Source organism: Erythrolamprus reginae, chromosome 7 (assembly GCF_031021105.1).
Source record: "Erythrolamprus reginae isolate rEryReg1 chromosome 7, rEryReg1.hap1, whole genome shotgun sequence".
Taxonomy (NCBI): Eukaryota; Metazoa; Chordata; class Lepidosauria; order Squamata; family Dipsadidae; genus Erythrolamprus; species Erythrolamprus reginae.
This window is the reverse complement of record NC_091956.1, coordinates 85,311,711-85,338,000: the sequence shown is the minus strand read 5'-3', so window position 1 is coordinate 85,338,000 and position 26,290 is coordinate 85,311,711. Positions and strand designations below refer to the sequence as shown.

The window sequence follows — 26,290 nt, the reverse complement described above, 5'->3', positions numbered from 1 at the left end:
AGAAAGAAAGATGAGAAAGGAAGGGAGTGACGTCATCGGGTGGAAAAATCGCGATATAGCGTTTCGCAAAGATCGAGATCGTGAAACTCGGGGGATCACTGTATTGCCCACTAGATCATATGCTGCAACGTCCTACCGGTCAATGACTACTTCAGCTTCAACCGCAACAACACAAGAGCACGCAACAGATTCAAACTTAATACAAACCGCTCCAAACTTGACTGTAAAAAATATGATTTCAACAATCAAGTTATCGAAGCTTGGAACTCATTGCCGGACTCAATTGTGTCAACCCCTAACCCCCAACACTTCTCCCTTAGACTCTCCATGATTGACCTCTCCAGGTTCCTAAGAGGCCAGTAAGGGGCGTACATAAGTGCACTGGTGTGCCTTTCGTCCCCTGTCCAATTGTCTTTCCTTTCTCTCACATATCATATATATTCTTCTTCCTTTCATATATCCTCTCCTCTAAGTTCACTTTTACCCTTATATATATTACTACATGTCTATTTTTCTTCCTATGTATTTGTGTATTGGACAAATGTATAAATAAAATAAATAAATAAATAAATTTTCACCGGAACTCTCTCTGTTGTGCCATTCCCGGGCCATTTCCACAATATAAAACTTCATTTGTTATTCAGTCTCTAGACGTGAATTGGCCTTGGTTTGAGTGATTTCTTTTGGGAGTACTTTGTTTAATTTTTGTGGTCCATGCTTGGGTAACTTGTTTAAATCCATATATATTCTTGTAATTTGCACACAGAACTTTCTCTCCCTGAGTCTTTGAATCTGATGCTTTCCCCATATTGATGTCTTCTTTTAGCACACAATGTAGAAATGGCCTTTTCATGTCCAGATGTTTCGTTTGCGTCATTTGCTGTTGTTAGGCTCACCAGCATTCTGATTGTTGTGTATTTAACTATTGGAATGCATGTCTCATTATCATCTGCAGGGTATTTTTGTGAGTAACATGCCACAGATATTCAAGACCACTTTTGTCGTCTTCTGCATGATATTTGATTTTGTGTTTGTCCACTTTCAACCTTTCGATTCTATGTTTGAAGGTAATAAAATAAATGTCCCAATTTGTGTCTGTTTCTTTTGCTTTTCTCTACTTTGCATTAGTTTGTAGGAAGTTAGTACCTATCCCCCTCCTGGAGGAATGAAATATTTTAGGAAATTCATTGATTGATTGATTGATTGATTGATTGATTGATTGATTGACTGGACTTGTATGCTGCCCTTCTCCGCGGACTCGGGGTGGCTCACAGCATATACCAAAAACATAACAATACAGTTTATCCAATTAATATACTAAAAAGATTCTTTAAAATTCTAACTTTAAAACATTCATTTGCATTCATTCGATAATCACACTAATGCCATTCGTTGGTCAGGGGGAAGGTCTAGTGTTCCCAGGCCTGGCGGCAAATATGTGTTTTTAAACTCTTTCGGAAGGCAAGGAGCGTGGGGGCAGTGTGAATCTCCAGGGGGTGCTGATTCCAGAGAGCCGGGGCACCCACAGAGAAGGCTCTTCCCCTAGGCCCCGCTTGCTGACATTGTTTGGTCGAGGGGACCTTAGGAGACCCACTCTGTGGGACCTTACTGAACACTGGGATGCCCCACCTCCGGACTTCCGTTGCCAGGCGAAGGCTCCCCTCACTGGGAAACCCCACCTCTGGACTTCCATTGCTAGCAAAGTGCCCGTTTTTGCGCTGCTGGGATTCCCCTGAAGCTCCCCTCCATGGGAAACCCCACCTCAGGACTTCCGTGTTTTTGCGATGCTGCAGGGAAATCCCAGCATCGCAAAAACGGGCACTTTGCTGACAACGGAAGTCTGGAGGTGGGATTTCACAGCGAGGGGAGCCTCAGCATTGCAAAAACATGGAAGGCCAGAGGTGGGGTTTCCCATGGAAGGGAGCCTCGGGAGAATCCCAGCAGTGCAAAAACGGGCGCTTCGACTGGTAAAAGGGGTGAAATTTGGGCTTGCATGCATTAATCGCTTTTCCATTGATTCCTATGGGAAACATTGTTTTGACTAAACAATGTCGGTTGGCATGGACCAGGGGAAGAGCCTTCTCTTTGGTGGCCCCAGCCCTCTGGAATCAACTCTCTCCAGAGATTCGAACAGCCCCCACCCTCCATGCCTTCTGTAAAATGCTGAAGACTCAACTCTGTCACTAGGCATAGAGATGATTGCCTCCCCCCTTCGTTGTTTCTCTGACTTCTGTAGTATGATTAATTGAGTTGGGTGTGTACGAGTGTGTAGTTGTGATTTTATGATATTGATTATTTTATATTCATGTTTTTAATTGACTTTTTAAATTTTAATACAGTATTAGATTTGCAATGTACAGTGATCCCTCGATTATCGCGAGGGTTCCGTTCCAAGACCCCTCGCGATAATTGATTTTTCGCGATGTAGGGTTGCGGAAGTAAAAACACCATCTGCGCATGCGCACCCTTTTTTTCCATGGCCGCGCATGCGCAGATGGTGGAGTTTGCGTGGGCGGCGGGGAAGACCCAGGGAAGGTTCCTTCGGCCGCCCAGCAGCTGATATGCTCGGTAGCGCAGCAGCAGAGAGCAGACGAAGATCGGGGTTTCCCCTTTGCGTGGGTGGCGGGGAAACCCCGATCTTCATCTGCTCGCTGCTGCTGCGGCCGCCCAGCAGCTGATCTGCTCGGTAGCGCAGCAGCAGAGAGCAGACAAAGATCGGGGTTTCCCCGCCGCCCACGCAAAGGGGAAACCCCGATTTGGCTCCTCGCTGCTGCTGCGCTACCGAGCAGATCAGCTGCTGGGCGGCCGAAGGAACCTTCCCTGGGTCTTCCTCGCTGATGCCCCCGCCCGCCCACCGCCCACCAGCAAGAGGGGGAGAGATAGAGAAAGAGAGAGAAGGAAAGAAAGAGATGAGAGAGGGAGGAAGAGAGTGTGAGAGAGGAAGAAGCAAGATAGAGAAAGAGAGAGAGAAAGAAAGATGAGAAAGGAAGGAAGAGAGTGACGTCATCGGGTGGGAAAAATCGCGATATAGCGTTTCGCGAAGAACGAGATTGCGAAAATCGAGGGATCACTGTATTGTACTATTGTTATGTTGTGAGCTGCCCCGAATCTTCGGAGAGGGGTGGCATACAAATCTAATAAATTATTATTATTAAATTATTATTATTATTATTATTATTATTATTATTATTATTATTATTATTATTATTTGCATTTCATTTGTCTCTTTGCCGAGTTCAACCAACAGCTCAGAAATGTTGATTTAGTTATTCTATTAATATAGACACCCATCTCACATACTGGACTCTGAGCAGCTCAGAGAATTAAATAATAAAAAATAAAATAAAAAATGTACAAATAACCAACATAAAAAAAATGAAATGGTATAGAGCAGTGATGTTCGAACCTAAGGCACGGGTGCCAGAGGTGACATGCCGAGCCATATCTGCTGGCACGCAAGCTGTTTATTTATTTATTATTTTATTTTATTTATTAGATTTGTATGCCGCCTCTCTCCGTAGACTCCTGCAGCTTCTGGAGGGTGAAAAATGACCCAAACTGCCCACCTTTTTGGCAAACGAACCAAAAAAGGTTCACCATCACTGGTAGAAGCAACATGAGAAAATATTATTTGACTGTTTTTAATAGGAAAGTGAACACAAGAACAAGGGGGCACAATCTGAGGTTAGTTGGGGGAAAGATCAGAAGCAATGTGATAAAATATTATTTTACTGGAAGAGTAGTAGATGCTTGGAACAAACTTCCAGCAGACATGGTTGGTAAATCCACAGTAACTGAATTTAAACATGTCTGGGATAAACATAGGTCCATCCAAAGATAAAATACAGGAAATAGTATCAGGGCAGACTAGATGGATCGTGAGGTCTTTTTCTGCCATCAACCTTCTATGTTTCTATGGTAGAGGGTCACTCAAAGACCTCCAAGGTCTTCATCCAAATTCTGTTCTTATTCAAAACCACTTTATAGAAATTACAGTATAATCAGTAAAACAGAAAAAAACCCGATACAGCCACACAAGAATAAAAGTACCTTTAAGCAATAGTTTGGAACTCAAAGACATGAATTTGTGTTTTTTTTCCCCTAAAGAGAAGTTTGTGCTGAGGGTTAACAACTCGCCTTTTCAATGCCACAATTATCTTCCTTTTCCAGAGTTGCCTTTAGAGCTCTCAGCACCCTGTATTATACTGTAGGTCAGTGTTTCCCAACCTTGGCAGCTTGAAGAGATCTGGACTTCAACTCCCAGAATTCCCCAGCCAGCGAATGCTGTAGGTAGTGCAGATGTAAAGGCCAGAACTTATTAAAGACACAGTACATTACAGAACCTACTAAGCTCAATGCTCCCCAGAGAAAGCTCCACATCAAGTGGATGCATTCATAATGTCAAATGTAGGAAGATTGACAGTCTTTGGTCTCTCCTTCTGAGATGTCTTGGGCCCGGATCTTCTAGCTTCTGGGTCCAACTCAAAGTTGGACCCTAGGGAAGGTTTGCTTATTTGCCGATGACTTTAAAGTGTACAATAGGGTTGATATTCCTGGAGGCGTCTGTAATATGGCAAATGATTTAGCTTTACTAGATAAGTGGTCAAAGCAATGGAAACTGCAGTTTAATGTTTCCAAATGTAAAGTAATGCACTTGGGGAAAAGGAATCCTCAATCCGAGTATTATATTGGCAGTTCTGTGTTAGCAAAAACTTCAGAAGAGAAGGATTTAGGGGTCGTGATTTCCGACAGTCTCAAAATGGGTGAACAGTGCAGTCAGGCGGTAGGCTGTTTTCTTCCTTATTTTTAACCTGGAGAACTCTTCAATAATCGTAACATCTAAGCAACAGCACAAGTTAAAAGAAGTGTGAAGGGTGAAGAAGGATATGGGAGCTTTGAGTAAGATGTGACTCAGGAATGCCCATCCCTAAGACACATCTATTAAAAAACCCCACTTGTATTTGGTTTGTAAATACTTTCAAGAAGGGAAGTTACATAAAAATGCTATTTCCTACTGCAGTGGACATCTAAACAGGCACAAAAATATACTTTTGGGGTTGGCCCCAAAGCTATTCAAATATTTTAATTCCTGCTGTACTCATCTTCTGGGCAAGTCCTTATCCTGAATTAATATTTGCCAGCTAGGAGAGACAACCTTGAGCTTAGAAAGGTATATTTAAAAGGCTTAAGCAAATTGAACACCGGTTCCTAAAATACCATCTTGTCTCACATCAGATAAATTCTTTAAAGGAAGAGTTGGTTGTCTAGACCAATGGAATTCATGTTTGCCCTTTATTTATTTATTTGTTTGTTTATTTTTTGATTTGATTTGATTTGATTTGATTTGATTTGATTTGATTTGATTTGATTTGATTTGATTTGAACGCCACCCTTCTCCGAGGATTTGGGGCGGCTAACAGCATATAATATAACCATACAGTACAACGGCAAATCTAATTAAATTAAAAATGCAATATTTAAAAACAATCATGCCAGTTCAATCATACAACATATTATTATTATTTATTATTATTATTATTATTATTATTATTATTATTATTATTATTATTATTATTATTATGTCAATACAACACAGCAAACGAGATCACTATGCTGGATTTCGTATTTCATCACCAGTCGGGCGCTTCCCAAGTACCTAGGACTGCGTGATGTAGCAGCGAATTATGTTTGCCGATCCCAGTAAAGCGGCCTTTTGCAATTGACAGATGGAGATTTTGTCAATTCCGATGGTTTTCAAATGTCCGCTGAGATCCTTTGGCACTGCGCCCAGCGTGCCAAGTACCACTGGGACCACTTTCACGGGCTTATGCCAGAGTTGTTGCAGCTCGATTTTTAGATCTTCGTATTTCACTAATTTCTCTATCTGCTTCTCCTCAATTCTGCTGTCCCCTGGGATTGTGATGTCGATGATCCATACTTTCTTTTTCTCCACAATCAGGATGTCTGGTGTGTTATGCTTCAGAATTCGGTCAGTCCGAAGTCGGAAGTCCCACCGTAGTTTTGCTTGCTCATTTTCGACCACTTTTTCGGGCTTATGATCCCACCAGTTCTTTGCCACTGGGAAATGGTAGTTCCGGCACAAGTTCCAGTGGATCATCTGTGCCACAGCATCATGTCTATGCTTGTAGTCAGTCTGTGCGATCTTTTTGCAGCAGCTGAGTTATTATTATTATTATTATTATTATTATTAATTATTATTATTATTCGATTTGTATGCCGCCCCTCTCCGTAGACTCGGGGTGGCTCACAGCAGTATATCTCATTTCGTTGGCCAGGGGGCTGAGACCTAATCCCCCCAAGCTTGGTGACATAGGTGAGTCTTAAGACTCTTACGGAAGGCAAGGAGAATGGGGGCAGTGCGAATCTCCAGGGGGAGCTGATGCCAGAGGGCTGGGGCCCCCACAGAGAAGGCTCTTCCCCTAGGGCCTGCCAAGCAACATTGTCTGGCTGATGGGACCTGGAGAAGGCCAACTTTGCTGGAACCCCAGCTGGGGACAGAGGCAAAACAATGATTCAAGATAAAAGTACATGATGAGATTTATTTATTAGTTATTTTTCAGCAGGGGTGTACGCGGTGCTCAGGGAGGGGTAGCACCTCTGGTGTAGGAGCATGTCCAGCTCATTCATTCATTCATTCATTCATTCATTTATTTAATTGGATTTGTATGCCGCCCCTCTCCGAGGACTCGGGGCGGCTCACAGCATATATAAAAAAGAACAGTAATATAATCCAATTAGTACTACAATATTAAAAACAATTAGAAAGAGAAGATTAACCTAAAAAATTAACTTATTAACCAAACATTCAGCAATCATACTTAAGACATTCAGTGGTCAGGGAAAGATCTAAGAGTCCCAAGCCTGGCGGCAAAGATGAGTTGTTAAGCTCTTTCGGAAGGCAAGGAGGGAGGGAGCAGTGCAAATCTCTGGGGGGAGTTGATTCCAGAGGGCCGGGGCTCCCACAGAGAAGGCTCTTCCCCTAGGTCCCACCAACCAACATTGTTTGGTCGACGGGACCCTAAGGAGGCCAACTCTGTGGGACCTCACCAGTCACTGGGATTCGTGCGGCAGAAGGCAGTCTCGGAGATAATCTGGCCCTGTGCCATTTAGGGCAGCTTTGGGGGCAGCTCGTTCAACCTTGGTACGCCTCTGTCACTCAGCTCTCACCTGTGACTCCTAGTAGCTGTAGCATGCATGGGGGCCACACCCCAGGCAACAGCTTCGACAGGCTGGCCAAACCAAAAACTCATCTCTAGTAACAGAGATGAAGCACAACCCTGGGAATAAAAAAAACAATACCAGATTAGATGAACATCTGGACTTAGAGATGTCCTTCAAAAGTTACGGAAGCCTCCATACTTGTCCATGCTGAGTGGAGTCGCTCAGAGCTATAATTTAGAAACATCTGGAGAACCACAGATTTGGCATGATATTAGTTCTCAATGTCCCCAGTTAAAAAAGCCGAAGGCTAGAGTGGTTAGCCTTGCCTTGCTACCACAGAATATGAGAACTACCCACACCAAACCAGTGTCCCATTACCATCTCCAGAGAAACTGCGGGAGGACACCATTTAGATGAACACAAACACATTGCTGTAACCCTGAACACCAGGAAAAGGAAACAACATCTTCCAACAAAATAGTTACCCATGGAACTTTATCCAAAGAAATGCCTGACCACTCAACCCACTACAGTGCAGCTAACAAAAGCTATGAAAAAGATAACACTGCCATATATTTAAAAAGCATATCGGATACCAACAAAAGACTATTACAATCATGTGACATCATTGTAGCACACAAACCAACTAAAAATTCTTTAATTAGAATTTTAGGGTTGTTTTTTAATGCATTAATTGGATTGCTATTATTGTTTCCTGTTTTTCTGTACATGCTGTGAGTCGCTCCGAGTCCTCGGAGAGGGGCGGCATACAAATCCAATTAAATCTTTTTAAAAATCTAAATCTAAATCTAAAGCCCTTCAAAACAATCTAAGGGAACCAAAAGATACAGCAGTTGCAGAAGAAGAAGAAAAAACATATGTACAATGTAAGGATTGTAACAACCATTGTGTCGGTATCTTAGACTTATATCATTCAATAATAAAAGATTAAATCTCACTAAGTTATAATTCAGTTTCTATATGCATTTGGGGATTTTGAACAATTAAAAAACACAACATATAAAACAAAATCATATGCTGCAACGTCCTACCAGTCAATGACTACTTCAGCTTCAACCGCAATAACACAAGAGCACAGAACAAATTCAAACTTAATACGAACCACTCCAAACTTGACTGTAAAAAATATGATTTCAACAATCGAATTATCGAAGCGTGGAACTCATTACCGGACTCAATTGTGTCAACCCCTAACCCCCAACATTTCTCCCTTAGACTCTCCACGATTGACCTCTCCAGGTTCCTAAGGGGCCAGTAAGGGGCGTACATGAGTGCACTAGTGTGCCTTTCGTCCCCTGTCCAATTGTCTTTCCTCTCTTTCACCTATCTTATATATTCTCTTCCTTTCATATACCCTCTCTTCTAAGTTCACTTTTACCCTTATATATATTACCACATGTCTATTTTTCTTCCTATGTATTTGTGTATTGGACAAATGAACAAATAAAATAAAATAAAATAAAAAACCCCAACTCTATACAATTTAATTTAAAATCAAAACTTTATTCCTTTGCTAAAATGGTAAACTGGCTAATTCCCAAAACTCCAGACAATTTTCAAAATGCGATAAAAAAGAACCACATTAATATAACATAGCACGAGCAATTAAAACATCGTAACAAATCCTTAAGGAATAAAAATGACTTGTGATACAGTTTTATCCTCCCAAAAAAGCCCAAGTCTTATGAATTGGGGATGTGTACAAATTTCACGATGCAATACATTCCTTTTGGTTTGGACCTCTAGAGAAAAGCTTTACTTCTGTTCCTAATAAAACACATAGCAAAAAACCCTCTGTACAATGTCCATGGTGTATGTGCACAAACCCTTGGCCATATTCAGTGCCAGACAACATCACAAAATTTGGTTTTATATGCCAGAATATAAACAGGTAGCGTAGCACATCCATATCTTTCTTATTCATCTTCAGGCTTACTGTGGTCCCTTATCCAACTCTCTAAGTTAGAAGAAGGTATGTGATGTCCACGTTGGAGAAATACGTTTTTCATTACACCAAAAAATCAGTACTTGGAGACTTTGTAAGGAAAACCTGAGTATGAATAAATAGAAGCCTTTGACAATAGGCAGGCCAGAATATGTGATTAGAAGCATCATAAAAATAGTTATTAAGAGTAAACTGGTGTAACAGATAGCCGGATCTAGGTGTCACTAAAATGTTACCTTTTGGTTAGAAAGTATCTCCTGAACATCTCGAAAGGAAAATGCAGGAGAATAAAACTATAATCACAGGCCAGGGACTTATCTGGCATTCATAATATATATTATCTTCCACAAACAACTCATAAAATATACTTATCTAGCATTTTGCAGGAGTGTGGGATAAAGAGAAGTTCAATTTAGTGCAAAGGTACCTAATAATTTCAAGGACAAAAAAAGGGATTAGTGGGTTTCCATTTAAGACCATGTGAAGTTGCTAAGCTCCAATTGGTTGCTTAGAAACTAAACCACAGTTTATATTCTTGCAGGGTACCATTCTGGTTCTTTATCTCAAAGACCACAGAAGCATCCAGTACCCCAATGATTTTTCAACTATTCACAGGCGTCCAGCAAAAAGGTGAGTGGATTTTTTAAAAAATTGGAAAAACAAAGTTTGCCATATAATTGCTATATTAAAAAAATATATGGAGGGATAGAATCTATAGATTATTCCTTTTCTCCAAATTTGAAATTCTTGCACTGGCTGGTCCATTTGAAAAGCAAATAACAAAATTTAAGCGAGAAAGTCCAAAAGTGATTCAGCATCATTCTACTGCACGACAGCTGCATTGTGCATTTGTGTAGATTTGTGTACCATAAATTGGTACGTAATAGACAGAGTTCCAAATGTAAATCTAAATAAATAGATCACCTCTTCATCCAGAAATGTTGTGATCTTGTCTGATGGATTTTTGCCCTTTGTGAAAAGAGCTAAAAAAAAAAGAGACCTATATAATTATAATAGAAAGAGTAGTTTCTGTGACATTGTTCACAGTAGGGACAAAAATACAGTTAAATTTTTGTAAGTACAGTCGGTACCATTGAATTGAGTTCAACTCTTGATGACTGGAAGTACAAATGTTCCATTTTGACTTGTTCATTTCAAAATATGAACAAAACCAATTCTAACGGTAATTATACATATCAAGGTAAAATAATTTCCCTTATAGCTTTTTCTGGAGTGCTTAATCTGTGGACATTCTCATAAGAGAAAAAACTTGACGTGGTAGGAGAAAACTAACTCCAGTTTTGAAACCAGCATGCCTAATTAACTATAAAAAAAGCTCAAGAATCAAACTCAACAGAAATTGTGTTACAAATTGTTCCCCAGTGTTATCGGCCTTGGGGAAAAACACCCTCCCCAGGTTTCCGGTTTCTGGAGGGAAGTTTCCAGAATGCAAAAAAAAATGGCCCAACAGGCAAACCGGAAGTCAGTTTTTCCGAAATTCCGGTTTGCCTATTGGGCCATTTTTCACACTTTACACACACACACACATATATATAAAGGAATGGATTTATATAAGTATTAAACTCTGAGATAAATTATGAATGATTTGATATATAAGAAATGTATTACTATACCTATGATGGATTGTAAGCGGTTGGAAGCACAACAAAATTGTAAATTAAGTGAATAACCAAAAGCAATTTTCTTACATTACCGCTCACATTAGCCGTCAAATTAATTTACTATGAGATGTGTTTGATGGATATGTACAAAATGATGAATCAATACATATTGTTTTGTTTTGTTTGTCTGTGTTCTTTTTCTACTTTCTTTTCCCTTTATTATGTATGTTACATTCAATGTATTTTTTATGTTTTGTTTTAAATTTTAAAACTGAGGATGTCTTGTTTTGAATTCAGGGAACTGAGGCGGTTATGGCTGCAGAATCTAACTTGCTGATGACACAGTGTGAATAAAACTTTGAGGATTAAATAGGGCACTCTTCTAGCTAAAGACCAAATTGATTGTGGTATGAAATGCATAGTTGGTTTCAATGGGAAGGTTTTTCCTCAAAATGTGAATAATTTCAGCTGTGAATGCTATCAATTACTGGAACTTCAGCAGAGGGGGGATTTAATGTCAAACCTGATCCTTAAACAGCTGCATTTTGAATTTGGGTAGATGCTATCTTAGCAGCTGTATTGAATTTAGTGGTGAGATAATGATGGCTTGTTCTTTCAGCAACTGGAAATGATTAGAATGTAGAAGATGAGCTTGGACTTTCACAAAGGGGTTTTAATTCTTCTTCTGGAATATCTAGATGAAATCAGTTTTTTGGGGGGAAATGACCCACATTGAGAGAATTTATGCACAAGGAAAAGATCATCTTATTGCTATCTAAACATCCTTCCAAAATTTGACAAATAAAAATAAGAACATGATCTGTTCCTTTAAGATAATATAATTTAAACCAGAATGGAGTGCGGAAACTGTAATAAAAAACAATAACAATGTATAAGTTGGCTTGCTACAGGTTGAAATCCCTATAAATTACTAGAAGGCAATTGAGATGTTAGGAGAATTCAACACACTGAGAGATAGAGGAAAAAGGAAGACTTTCTGGCAACATCATGTTAAAAAGTTATTTACTGGAGATGTTATCCCACATTTGGACAGACAGATTCTATTCTATTCTATTCTATTCTATAGTATTTTAGGTACACTTCTATTTGGTGGCCTTGGTTCCATTTCGCCTTATCATTCTTTACCCTTCTATTGCTTTGAAACCTAGGATGAAAAGATAATAGAAAAAAGATGGTGTTAATATTTCTCTCATGTACTTTTGGGGTTTCTTTCCACAGCTTAATCAGGTTTGGTTGGCCTCTTCTGGTATGAATGCCCTTTTTTTTGGAACAATTACAGTAGTAAAAATCTGCTCAAGGAGACTAACCACCTAGTCCTTCCTCTACATTAGCACAGTTGTGTCTGGATAGCTCACAACCAAGGTATGAAGGCTACAACTTTGCTTTTCTACCGTTGCCTCTTCCTCTGTCTTTACCGGGATTCAGTTGCATATTATCTGCAGGCTTAACGGTTCCATCTGTCCATTTTGAGCAGCTATGGGGAAAATTTTATAATCCGCTGTTAGCAAGTTGTCCCATAGATAGAAATTATTGAGGAGGCCAACAGCTGAATGGCTCTAAACTCCCCATCTTTGCTCTTGAGTAGAAATAAAACAGATGGATCAATTTTATGACATCAACTTTGAAAAAAAAATAGAAACATAGAAGACTGACGGCAGAATAAGACCTTATGATCCATCTAGTCTGCCCTTATACTATTTTTTGTATTTTATTTATTAGTTTATTATTTATTATTTATTTATTAGTTGGACTTGTATGCCGCCCCTCTCCGAAGACTCGGGGCGGCATACAAGTCCAACTAATAAATAAATATCTTAGGATGGATCTATGTTTATCCCAGGCATGTTTAAATTCAGTTCCTGTGGATTGACCAACCACGTCTGCTGGAAGTTTGTTCCAAGGATCTACTACTCTTTCAGTAAAATAATATTTTCTCATGTTGCTTTTGATCTTTCCTCCAACTAACTTCAGATTGTGTCCCCTTGTTCTTGTGTTCACTTTCCTATTGAAAACACTCCCCTCCTGAACCTTATTCATTGTTGCATTTGGAGCAATAGACTCCATCAATTAACTCATTTCATGAAGCAGCATTTCTTTTTACCAGAATTTTCTTGAATTTGTTGTCAATAAATTGTCAAACATTAGCAGAGAAAGATACATCTCACTCTGCCTCCTTCACATTTCTACCTACAATTTTATGACTCTGAGATGCCCACTTTTTTCTTTAATGGGAAAGACTTTTTTTAAAAAATAGGCATGATATTTGAACCTCTTTCTCTTATTTGAAAATTACCTGTGTTCTGTGTTAGCAAATACTTCAAAAGAAAAGGATTTAGGCGTAGTGATTTCTGACAGTCTCAAAATGGGTGAACAGTGCAGTCAGGCAGTAGGGAAAGCAAGTAGGATGCTTGGCTGCATAGCTAGAGGTATAACAAGCAGGAAGAGGGAGATTATGATCCCGCTATATAGAATGCTGGTGAGACCACATTTGGAATACTGTGTTCAGTTCTGGAGACCTCACCTACAAAAAGATATTGACAAAATTGAACGGGTCCAAAAACGGGCTATAAGAATGGTGGAAGGTCTTAAGTATAAAACGTATCAGGAAAGACTTAATGAACTCAATCTGTATAGTCTGGAGGACAGAAGGAAAAGGGGGGACATGATCGAAACATTTAAATATGTTAAAGGGTTAAATAAGGTCCAGGAGGGAAGTGTTTTTAATAGGAAAGTGAACACAAGAACAAGGGGACACAATCTGAGGTTAGTTGGGGGAAAGATCAAAAGCAACATGAGAAAATATTATTTTACTGAAAGAGTAGTAGATCCTTGGAACAAACTTCCAGCAGACGTGGTAGATAAATCCACAGTAACTGAATTTAAACATGCCTGGGATAAACATAGATCCATCCTAAGATAAAATACAGAAAATAGTATAAGGGCAGACTAGATGGACCATGAGTTCTTTTTCTGCCGTCAGACTTCTATGTTTCTATGTTTCTACCTCTGGTCCTTTCTCTTACCATTTCAATACCGCTTCCCAAAGATATTTGAAATTGAGAGAACCTCCTCTATTCTCCTTTCAATTGCCTGTTTCCACCCCACTGTGGAAAATTGAAAACCCAAGTGGTTTGAAAAGAATGTTTCAATAGGTACGTTGGTTGTAACCATAGCGCAATAATGAACTCTTAAGTATTATAAAAAAAGAACGTTGAGGTTTTTTACCTTGTGATATACTGGACTTTCCCATCTATTTATTCTATATGTTTCTCTTGAAGCCATTTATCCTCCACCTAAATTGGGATGTCGCATCTTCTGACAGCTAGAGACCTATTATTATGAATTCTCACCTCTCTGGTGGTTTCACAGGGCCTGAACCTTTATAGCTGCTGAAATAGCTTTTTCATGGGACAGAATCATTTGACCAACATAGAGGAGATGATTAACAACTCATGTGGCTTTTTTGGTCTTGGGTGGCATATCAACCCAAGGGCTGGTGTTGATAATTAAAGCCTACATGAGTATATTTGCTGCCATGCCTTTGAGAATAAAAAAAACACAACAACCCTCAGCCAGTTATAGTGGTCACAATAATAACTTCCAGATGTTCCTGGGATGCTTTAAGGTCTTCAAATGTACAGAATGCAAAGAGAACGCAATCTATGTGCGCAGATCAGTAAATATGATTCATTTGTTCAGTGTGAAATATGACTTATTTGTTCATGTGTTCAGTTCTGGAGACCTCGCCTACAAAAAGATATTGACAAAATTGAAGGGGTCCAAAGACGGGCTACAAAAATGGTGGAAGGTCTTAAGCAAAAAACCTATCAGGAAAGACTTAATGGACTCAGTCTGTATAGTCTGGAGGACAGAAGGAAAAGGGGGGACATGATCGAAACATTTAAATATGTTCAAGGGTTCAATAAGGTTCAGGAGAGAAGTGTTTTTAATAGGAAAGTGAACACAAGAACAAGGGGTCACAATCTGAGGTTAGTTGGGGGAAAGACCAGAACCAACGTGAGAAAATATTATTTGACTGAAAGAGTAGTAGATGGTTGGAATAAACTTCCAGCAGACGTGGTTGGTAAATCCACGGCAACTGAATTTAAACATGCCTGGGATAAACATTTATCCATCCTAAAATAAAATACAGGAAATAGTATAAGGACAGACTAGATGGACCATGAGGTCTTTTTCTGCCGTCAATCTTCTTTGTTTCTGTGTTTCTATATGACTTATTTGTCTTAATGACAAATTCATCAATGTAAGAAACAATGTTAGGTAGGAAGAAATTGTGTGTTTATTTAATTGTTGATTCTCAGGATGTTTACTGAGACTATTTAGACAAATACGGTACTCATAAGACTACCTGCAAAGACCCTATTGTTATCCAAAGTAAATTCTAACTCCAATATCTGTAAAGCAAGTCCCCCCCCCCCCTCAAAGTAGGGGGAGGAAAAAAAGAACAGGTTAGAGCTCTCGGAACTCAAAGTTTAAACTATTTTAACTGAGTTTAAACTAGCATGGTGTGTTGTTCTTTGTGTGCCTTATATTGCACAAGCAAGCACTTATGCAATTGCAAAGGCTTTGTGTTAAATATAGCAGCCTTTCTGAAAGCCAGATTTCGCTCTTTTTGCAAAACCCAATATATTTTTAGACTTCTCATGGGTAGTCTACTATTAGCCTCTTGCAATGGCCCTGAGCCAATTTCGTATGAATGGGGGACCTGTGTTCTACGACTGAAGAGGTTAGCAGGTAGTTCTCCCCTAGTCAAGCTGTTTGATTTTAAAACAACTTGTGGTTGGATAGAATAATGTTTCTCAGCCTTCAAAAGCCGTGGGTGTTTCATCTCTGGAAGCTCTTAAGAAGAGACTGGACAGCCATCTGTCCGAAATAGTATCAGGTCTCCTGCTTGATCAGGGAATTGGACTAGATGACCTACAGGGTCCCTTCCAACTCCGTTACTCTATCCTTACAACCTTGACAGCTTTAAGATGTGTGGCCTTCAACTCCCAGAATCCCCCAGTGAGCCAGATATCTTAAAGTCATCAAAGTTCAAAAATACTACACGAGAAATATAGTTTGACTAAACAGAAAAACTCCTATTTGAAACCAGAATTACTAGCACCCCCTTGATCTGAGTAATGAGAATAAAAAAAATTCTTCAGCAAAGTTTTTGTGGCAAGGGTTTATAATTCTCAGCATCTTCAGTGACCCTTCTACACTTGTTTCCCTCCTGATAGCTACTGTCTGATCAAATGTTATTAGTTAGAATAGAATAGGATAGGATAGGATAGAATAGAATAGAATTTTTTATTGGCCAAGTGTGATTGGACACACAAGGAATTTGTCTTTGGTGCAGATGCTCTCAGTGTACATAAAAGAAAAAGAGACATTTGTCAAGAATCATGTGGTACAACACTTCATGATTGTCATAGGGGTCAACTAAGCAATTTTTATTAATCAATATTAATAAAAGTCTTAGGATACAAGCAACAAGTGACAGTCATACAGTCCTAAGTGGGAGGAAAAGGATGATAGGAGTGATAAGAAAAAACTAGTAGAAATAGAAGTACAGATTTAGTAAAAAGTTTGACAGTGTTGAGGGAATTATTTGTTTAGCAGAGTGAAAAAACTGTTCTTGTGTCTAGTTGTCTTGGTGTGCAGTGCTCTGTAGCGATGTTTTGAGGGTAGGAGTTGAAACAGTTTGTGTCCAGGATGCGAGGGGTCAGTCAATATTTTCCCCACCCTCTTTTTGACTCGTGCAGTCTACAGGTCCTCAATGGAAGGCAGCTTGGCAGCCATTGTTTTTTTTGCAGTTCTGATTAGCTTATTTTACAAACCAGTGGACTGGATGGGAATAGAAAAACATTGATTTAGGTTGGGGAGATCAATCAGGTATCAATTTTAGATTATACAAACTCCCCCCCCCCAGCCTCATCATCCTTCAGAGGAGTCACATATATTTGACATTTGTTGACTTTCAAAGCAGTTTTTAACTCTTTCTAAATAACTGTGCAACAAATTGGAGACCTTATCCATTCATAGGTGCATCCTGATATTCCTTATTAAAATATTGTATGAAACAGAATTCCCTACGAGACTAGACTTTCAATCCTGGGCCTAGAAAGCCTAGAACTAAGACACCTTAAACATGATCTAAGTATTGCCCACAAGATCATATGCTACAACGTCCTGCCTGTCGGCAACTACTTCAGCTTCAACCACAACAACAAAAGAGCACACAACAGATTTAGGTTCCGCCAGATGACATAGTTTAGTCGACGGGACCCGGAGAAGGCCAACTCTGTGGGACCTAACTGGTTGCTGGGATTCGTGCGGCAGAAGGCAGTCCCGGAGATATTCCGGTCCGGTGCCATGAAGGGCTTTATAGGTCATAACCAACACTTTGAATTGTGACCGGAAACTGATCAGCAACCAATGAAGACTGCGGAGTGTTGGTGAGACATGGGCATATCTGGGAAAGCCCATGATTGTTCTCGCAGCTGCATTCTGCATGATCTGAAGTTTCCGAACACTCTTCAAAGGTAGCCCCATGTAAAGAGCGTTACAGCAGTCGAACCTCGAGGTGATGAGGGCATGAGTGACTGTGAGCAATATATGCTGTCAACATTTGTATTACGAAATGGATTACTTGGTATTCATGCTAAAATGTACTTTGGTTTCTTCCTAGGTTACAATACCAAATATGAAGACCCTGCTTCTCCTTACCACCATTCTTGGACTAGTAGTTGCTTCTCCTGTAAGTGAACTGAACAATAACAAAAAAGAACTAAAAGGGTCACATGACAAGGTGATCTATTAGATGTAGTAGACCAGTTTAAAGAAGCCTGGTGATCCAGTAGTTAGATCCAAAACAAACCTGCAAAATGGCTTGTTTAGAAAAAAAAATAGGAAAATAGAAAAGTAGTTTCTGGGGAACTGGTGAAAACCATGTTAATTCATTTTTAAAAATCTGCAAAGTCAAAGGCAATTAGTTCTAGACTCAAACAAATTTGAAATCCTGATTCACGCATTCTGAGTCACCCCAAATTCACATGTTGCAATAAAAATGTTTGCTTATGTTCTGTTATGGACATGCTGACTAGGACTTCTGGGAATGGAAATGACTACATATCTAGCATTTGGGAAATTGCTATATTGACAACAGATGGCTTTGTGGCACATAATAACTGATTAGGTCTCATCCCATGTTTTGCAGACATTTCTGAAAAAAAAATGTATTGGAGGGAAGTGTTTTTAATAGGAAAGTGAACACAAGAACAAGGGGACACAATCTGAAGTTAGTTGGGGGAAAGATCAAAAGCAACATGAGAAAATATTATTTTACTGAAAGAGTAGTAGATCCTTGGAACAAACTTCCAGCAGACGTGGTAGATAAATCCACAGTAACTGAATTTAAACATGCCTGGGATAAACATATATCCATCCTAAGATAAAATACAGAAAATAGTATAAGGGCAGACTAGATGGACCATGAGGTCTTTTTCTGCCGTCAGACTTCTATGTTTCTATGTTTCTAAAATGTTGAGTACTAATACAAGACTGGAAATTCAGTTTTTCTTCTTACTTCACTGGCTGTTCCATGCTGATTATTTAACAGCATCGTTCAGCAGGTGTTAAGTAATCCGTCAGTATTGGAGATGGTTTTATGCCACTCCAGTGTGTTGACTGGTTTATGCTGTCTTCTGTCCCTCCCCTAAAATGGAGATGGACAACTTGTGACCCTGGACCATAGGAAGTCCCTCGGACTTTGTGGTGGAGTAGTCTCAGGCAGTTTCACAGATCACCTTACACTGAAAATCTATAGCGCAGTATTAGGAAGAATAGAAGAGCCGAGGTGGCGCAGCAGGTAGAGTGCGGTACTGCAGGCCACTAAAGCTAACTGGTAGATCTGCAGGTCAGCGGTTCAAATCTCATCACCTGCTCAAGGTTGACCCAGCCGTCCATCCTTTCGAGGTGGGTCAAATGAAGACCTGGATTGTGGGGGCAATAGGCTGGCTCTGTTAAAAAGCGCTATTGCTGCTAACATGTTGTAAACCACCCTGAGTCTAAGGAGAAAGGTGGAATTAAAATAAAAAAAATAAAAAAATAAGTAAGTAAGTAAGTAAATCAATCAATCAATCAATCAATAAATTATCATTAGCATTTAGACTTATATACCGCTTCACAGTGCTTTACACAAGCAGTTCACAGAGAGCCAGCCTCTTGCCCCCAACCATCTGGGTCATCATTTTACCGACCTTGGAAGGCTGGAAGGCTGAGTCAACCTTGAGCCTACTGAGATTCGAACTGCCAAACTGCTGGCAGGCGATGATAAGCAGAAGTAGCTTGAAGTACTGCACTCTAACCACTGCACCACTGAGGCTCTCTAAAAAGGAATGAGAAGTAAATTAGCATTAATAAATCTATCCACCCTACGTAGCAATATCCCCTAGACTTATGTACCATTTACTGGTGCTTTACAGACTCAGCATCTTGCCCCCAACAATCTGGGTCCTCATTTTACCCAAATTTATAGCGCCACCTGTCACTCTCAATGACTCGGGGCAGCTTACAAAGATAGAAACCTACAAAGCCAATGTAAAAACAATAAAACAATCAACAACTCCCACCCACCAGGCTTCACTTTATGAGTCCCAATTAAGCCGAAAGTGTAAATTCAAACACACACACTGTTGTAAAGTAAACGAAGAGTCAGTTTATCAAAACAGAAAATATTGTACACATGCACTTTAAATCAGCCAAAGTGCTCTCCCACAAACCACAAACCTGGAATGCTGTGAAAAGCAAAAACAAAAGCAGAGCAGATAAAGGCAGCTGTGAAGACGTCACAGCTACCCCCCTTCAAGAGTCCTCAAACTGTACTTAACTGTGAAATATTCAAAAAGTCTTTGTAAATCCTGGAGCAGTCCAAAATCAAACAACACTCGTCTCTCACCAAACGGATAATCTCCCATTCATGCTCTCAGCGAAGCTGGCAATTTATCAGCTGCCCCATTAGCCTAATTGCCCCAGCCACAGGTGTTCTCCCTTATCTTCTATAACACTTGTGCAGTTGTTCCCTTCTCGTCATAAATCTCCGCCTGCAAGCATCTATGAATCCCTCTTCCTCTGAATCTAATGATGATTCACTAATGGGGTCATTAGCTAATGGGCTGCCTGCCACTACCTGACCATCCGATCCTACTTCACTCCCAGAATCTGCCCTTGACATAGAATCCTCACTGTCCGAAGCTGTTGGCAGCTAAACCGGTCTCTGATAACGCGTGGATTCTCCCAAACCAACACCCACAGTCCTCAGAGCAGGAACTGGCCCAGAGCCAACCACAACAATACCCAGCGAAGGGTTACCAAACTTTTTACTACCACACTGTGGGCGTGGCTTATGCAGGACGCCCTGCATTTTCTTTCAAACATCTTTCAGTGCAAATTGGGTGCTCTGGGGTGGAGCTCCATTTTTGCTACCCCACTGCGTTCCCCCGGTCCAGGCAGTAGCCCACCCCTGCATGTACCCTATGATTACTTAAGGCAGATTAAATAAAGGGGGGGGGTGTTTGCTCCAAAACCTGCACTTTGAGTAACATGTCTCTAAATATATTCATATGCTAATGTTTCATGCTTCTTTGTGACAGATCCAGAGGAGTGATGTACTTAGAAGAGGCCCCGGGGACAATCTTAATTCTACTAAAGGAGATAAAAAAATATTAATTAATCCTGCCCACGAATATGAGCGGAAGCAAAGCAGAGATGGTGATCGCCAGGAAGGAGGAGTATTGCTCCACCTCAAGAAACAGCACGCCGCAGCAGGAAAAATCTCTATAGGTGGCACTATCAGCCCCTATGGAGAGCATCAACACTCAAAGGAGGGGCAGCTTCTTCAGGACGGCCTAGGAGGTCTTGCACAAACCACAAGGAACAGCAGGTATCATACGCAGGAAAATCCGGGTCAATACCTTAAAAGCTCTCAGGTGGATCTCCTCAAAGAGACCAGCCACGTGGAAGAAAACTACATTGAGGGTAAGAGAGAGAACGCTTCCTTTGCTGAAAAACAATCTAGCGAGGGACCCCACACTGGGCATGGCCTGAAGTCAAGAAAAGATGTCGATGTGTCCCCTAAGGAGCATTACAGTTTTGACAGCTTCAATTTATATGATGAGGGCATGCAAGGAGATGACCCGGGCTACGCTGATGACTCTGATTCTGGCGAGAGCAATTCCCACCAGCAGCCCGGGGCAGCAAGTAGTTCGAGCGATTCGAATGACGAGGGATCAGAACAATCAAGCCACTCAGCAAGTCCCGGAAGCCCAGATGGTTCCAATGGGGCCCAAGACACCAGCGACTCTCAAGATTCGAGTAGCTCAAGTGACTCGACTGATTCTAGCGATTCAAGCAGCTCCAGTGATTCCAGTGACTCAAGTAGCTCCAGTGACCCCAGTGACTCAAGCAGCTCCAGTGACTCCAGTGACTCAAGCAGCTCCAGTGACTCCAGTGACTCAAGCAGCTCCAGTGACTCCAGTGACTCAAGCAGCTCCAGTGACTCCAGTGACTCAAGCAGCTCCAGTGACTCCAGTGATTCGAACAGCTCCAGTGACTCCAGTGATTCAAGCAGCTCCAGTGATTCAAGCAGCTCCAGTGCCTCCAGTGATTCAAGCAGCTCCAGTGCCTCTAGTGATTCGAGTAGCTCCAGTGACTCCAGTGATTCAAGCAGCTCCAGTGACTCCAGTGATTCCAAAAGTTCTAGTGACTCTAGTGATTCAAGCAGCTCCAGTGACTCTAGTGATTCGAGCAGCTCCAGTGACTCTAGTGATTCGAGCAGCTCCAGTGACTCTAGTGATTCGAGCAGCTCCAGTGACTCCAGTGATTCGAGTAGCTCCAGTGATTCCAGTGACTCAAGCAGCTCCAGTGACTCAAGTGATTCAAACAGTTCCAGTGACTCCAGTGATTCAAGCAGCTCCAGTGATTCCAAAAGTTCTAGTGATTCCAGTGACTCAAGCAGCTCCAGTTCCTCTAGTGATTCAAGCAGCTCCAGTGATTCCAGTGACTCAAGCAGCTCCAGTGCCTCTAGTGAGTCAAGCAGCTCCAGTGACTCTAGTGATTCTGGAGATTCTAACAGTGATTCTAGTGACTCTTCTAGCAGCTCCAGTAGCTCCAGTGATTCCAGCGATTCTAATAGCTCCAGTGATTCAGATGATTCCAGTGACTCCAGTGATTCTGGCGATTCTTCTGAATCCAGTAACTCTAGCGATTCCAATAGTCCAAGTGATTCCAACAGCTCCAGTGCTTCCAACGCTTCGGATGATTCTAATGGCAATAGCAGCTCCAGTGATTCTGACAATTCTAGTAATTCCAGCGGTTCAAAATAAACAAAACTATTTGAGAGGCGAAACAGTAGGAAAAAGCTTCACGTATGGATATGATAAGTCAAAATGGTAGCATTGTTGGCAAAAGAGTGATTTTGATAACCGCTTTACTGTATTAGGCAGGGAAGTTCAATGAAGTAACAAATTCTTAAACCTTTTTATGCAGCACTTGGTGTCTAATTTGGCTGCTCTACTCACCTCGCTATTGTAAAAAAAAAAATAACTATCCGTGAAAAAAAAAAATTCACAATTACAATAAAATCCAGAGTTCTCAAAAAAAAACCCACCTATTACAAGCCCTAAACAAATTTTAGATTTCACCAGTAATTAAAAAAAAACAAGAACCGCCCCCCAAAACATTTGTAACTACTTCCAAACTGTTTTGTGAGCAAAGAGTGCTCACAAAAATTGAATTAATAATAGTCTACTTTCTCCAGACATCCATTTGGAAATTAGAAGTCGACATGTGTACGTATGTGAATATAGTTCCTCATAATTCTTTGAGGAGTGTCACAATATTTAAGGTGGGCTAAAACCAAATGCTTGTTCCCCCTTTGTATTCACCATCACAATGTGCATTCATTTTTTAAAAAAATGATGCCAGACTTGGCATAATACATGAGTCCACCCGGCCTTCAGCAACCGTATGAACACAATGTATAGATTTGAGCATTTTAAATCTAGAGTGCGCTACCCAAAATACATAAATAAATTGCTTTCGAGTGGATTACCAGATCTATAGGAACACATAATTAAGCATTAAAAAAAATATGTTACAGACAGAAAGTGATGCAAAGTGGTACCTCTACTTACGACCTTAATTCGTTCCCTGACCAGGTTCTTAAGTAGAAAAGTTTGTAAGTAGAAGCAATTTTTCACATAGGAATCAATGTAAAAGCAAATACTGCGGAAAGAAATAAAAACATTAGGAAAGAAATAAAAGCTCGGAATTTGGGTGGGAGGAGTAGGAGGAAGAAGAGGAGGAGGACAGTCGCTGCCCAGAGCGAAGGAAGCGTTTCTTTTCTCTGAGTGCTGGCAGAGGTTTATCCCAGAGAAAGGAAAATGCTTCGTTCGCTCTGGACTGCCAAAACCTCCTTAAGCGCCACCAAAAGGCTCCTCTGGCAGCCCAGAAAAGGCCGAGATGGCCGGGATTAAAGGGGGAATGGCAGGAAACTGGTCGGACCTTTGTGCTGCTCTCAAATTTCCTGGGAATTTTTTCCAGGCTCGGGTTCTTAAGTAGAAAATGGTTCTTAAGAAGAGGCAAAAAAATCTTGGACACCCGGTTCTTATCTAGAAAAGTTCTTAAGTAGAGGCGTTCTTAAGTAGAGGCACCACTGTTTAGTCAAAATTGAAAAAGGTGGGGCCAAATTTACTCGACGTCTGATATTCTTTAGATGTTTCTAAACTACAATTGCTAAACTTCTCAGCTCTCCAGCTAGGAATTCTGATAAATGCAATCCTCATTCCTGCAGAGGACACTTGGTTGAAGAAAGCTAGAGTAAATAAACCTTTCCTTTTTTTGGGTCCTCTGTGATTTTTCTCTCTTTTTTTGACATTTGTTTTCTTTTCTAATTTGGGGGATTGTGGCTTCTTATTATAGAACTCGGGTGTGGAATCGTGACAGCACCACAAAGCTGGTGTGTTTCTTCTTTAAAGCTCAGGCTATGCTGTATATGTGCTGGCAACGTCTGTTCCAACTTGCTTAAGAAATATTATTAAGCAATATTATTAATAATAAAGCAATATCCCATCAAACCTTGGACACATTATAGACCAGGGGTGTCAAAATCAGTTTCATGGAGGGCTCCGTTTTCAGCCACAATGGCCTCCTGCAGCCCCCCGCCAGTGAAAACAGAGCTCAGGGAGGCCGTGTGCTTCCTATCTGGGCTCCGTTTTCATCCACAATGGCCTCCTGCAGCCCCCTGCCAGTGAAAACAGAGCTCAGGGAGGCCGTGTGCTTCCTATCTGGGCTCCGTTTTCAGCCACAATGGCCTCCTGTAGCCCTCTGCCAGTGAAAACAGAGCTCAGGGAGGCCGTGTGCTTCCTATCTGAGCTCCGTTTTCAGCCACAATGGCCTCCTGAAGCCCCCTGCCAGAGAAAACAGAGCTCAGGGAGGCCGTGTGCTTCCTATCTGGGCTCCGTTTTCATCCACAATGGCCTCCTGTAGCCCTCTGCCAGTGAAAACAGAGCTCAGGGAGGCCGTGTGCTTCCTATCTGGGCTCCGTTTTCATCCACAATGGCCTCCTGCAGGCCCCTGCCAGTGAAAACAGAGCTCAGGGAGGCTGTGTGCTTCTTATCTGAGCTCCATTTTCAGCCACAATGGCCTCCTGCAGCCCCCTGCCAGTGAAAACAGAGCTCAGGGAGGCCGTGTGCTTCCTATCTGGGCTCCGTTTTCATCCACAATGGCCTCCTGCAGCCCCCTGCCAGTGAAAACAGAGCTAAGGGAGGCTGTGTGCTTCCTATCTGGGCTCCGTTTTCAGCCACAATGGCCTCCTGCAGCCCCCTGCCAGTGAAAACAGAGCTCAGGGAGGCCGTGTGCTTCCTATCTGGGCTCCGTTTTCAGCCACAATGGCCTCCTGAAGCCCCCTGCCAGTGAAAACAGAGCTCAGGGAAGCCGTGTGCTTCCTATCTGGGCTCCGTTTTCAGCCACAATGGCCTCCTGCAGCCCCCTGCCAGTGAAAACAGAGCTCAGGGAGGCTGTGTGCTTCCTATCTGGCTCCGTTTTCAGCCACAATGGCCTCCTGCAGGCCCCTGCCAGTGAAAACAGAGCTCAGGGAGGCCGTGTGCTTCCTATCTGGGCTCTGTTTTCAGCCACAATGGCCTCCTGTAGCCCTCTGCCAGTGAAAACAGAGCTCAGGGAGGCTGTGTGCTTCTTATCTGAGCTCCATTTTCAATCACAATGGCCTCCTGCAGCCCCTGGCCAGTGAAAACAGAGCTCAGGGAAGTCGTGTGCTTCCTATCTGGGCTCTGTTTTCAGCCACAATGGCCTCCTGCAGCCCTCGGCCAGTGAAAACAGAGCCTGGGCAGGCAGTGTGTGGCCTTTCAAGCTCCAATTTCATTGGCAGAATGTTGCAGGAGGCTGAAAATGGATCGTGGGAGGGCTGCTCTCATCCTACCTCCTCTTACAATACTAGACCACACAGTATCAATAGTAGAGACCTCCATATCTCAAGACCGAAAATGGTCACCTAACATCAAAAAAGTCATCAAAAAAGCACAACAAAGAATATTATTTCTGCGCCAACTCAGGAGGCTCAAACTGCCCAAAGAGCTGCTGATACAGAGGAATCATTGAGTCTGTCATCTGCACCTCTGTAACTATCTGGTTTGGTTCTGCAACCCAACATGACAGACACAGACTTCAAAGGATAATCAGAACTGCAAACACCCCCCCCCCCAACAACAAACAAGGCCTACTTGCCTTCCATTGAGGACCTGTATACTGCACGAGTCAAAAAGAGGGCGGTGAAAATATTTACTGACCCCTCACATTCTGGATACAAATGGTTTCAACTCCTACCCTCAAAACTATGCCATAGAGCACTGCACAACAGAACAACTAGACACAAGAGCAGTTTTTTCCCCCAAATGCCATCACTCTGCTAAACAAATAATTCCTTCACCACTGCCAAACTATTCATTAAGTCTGCATTAGTGTTACTGTTACCTTCTCGTTGATCCTATCACCCATCTCCTCCCACTTATGACTGTATGACTGTAACTTGTTGCTTGTATCCTTATGATTTATACTGATTGTTTTCTAGTATGATTCGATTGCTTATTTGTACCCTATGATTGTCATTGAGTGTTGTGCCTTCTGATTCTTGAGAAATTTATCTTTTCTTTTTATGTACACTGAGAGCATATGCACCAAAGATAAATTCCTTGTGTGTCCAATCACACTTGGCCAATAAAGAATATCAATTCAGTTCAATTCAATTTTATCTTTCCTGTCCTAAAATTCACACTTAAATTCTTTCCTTCAAGCTAACCAGAATTTGCACATTTCCAGCTTGGAATGCAGTTACATGCAGAGTACATGAACATATTCTGCAGGAGCTAAAAATGGTCTGATTTCTGGGAATGCCACCAGTGGCACAATGGTTTGGCAACTT

General features: G+C 41.4%; 2 protein-coding genes across 3 annotated transcripts in view; one reads left to right on the top strand and one right to left on the bottom strand.

Moving 5' to 3' along the window:
- Positions 1-4,088, bottom strand: part of LOC139170600 (uncharacterized) — an 80,164-nt gene extending 76,076 nt beyond the window's left edge. For both annotated transcript variants that reach the window (XM_070758041.1, XM_070758039.1), the window contains exon 1: positions 4,051-4,088. The gene's annotated coding sequence lies outside the window, so the exon portion shown is untranslated. The remainder of the gene's footprint in view (positions 1-4,050) is intronic.
- DSPP (dentin sialophosphoprotein) overlaps positions 1-22,332 on the top strand; it is a 60,022-nt gene extending 37,690 nt beyond the window's left edge. Inside the window, exon 7 of the mRNA XM_070758042.1 lies at positions 21,052-22,332. Within this exon, the coding sequence (XP_070614143.1) occupies positions 21,052-22,178 (1,127 nt within the window). The 3' untranslated portion in view covers positions 22,179-22,332. The remainder of the gene's footprint in view (positions 1-21,051) is intronic.
- Positions 22,333-26,290: the final 3,958 nt, after the last annotated feature.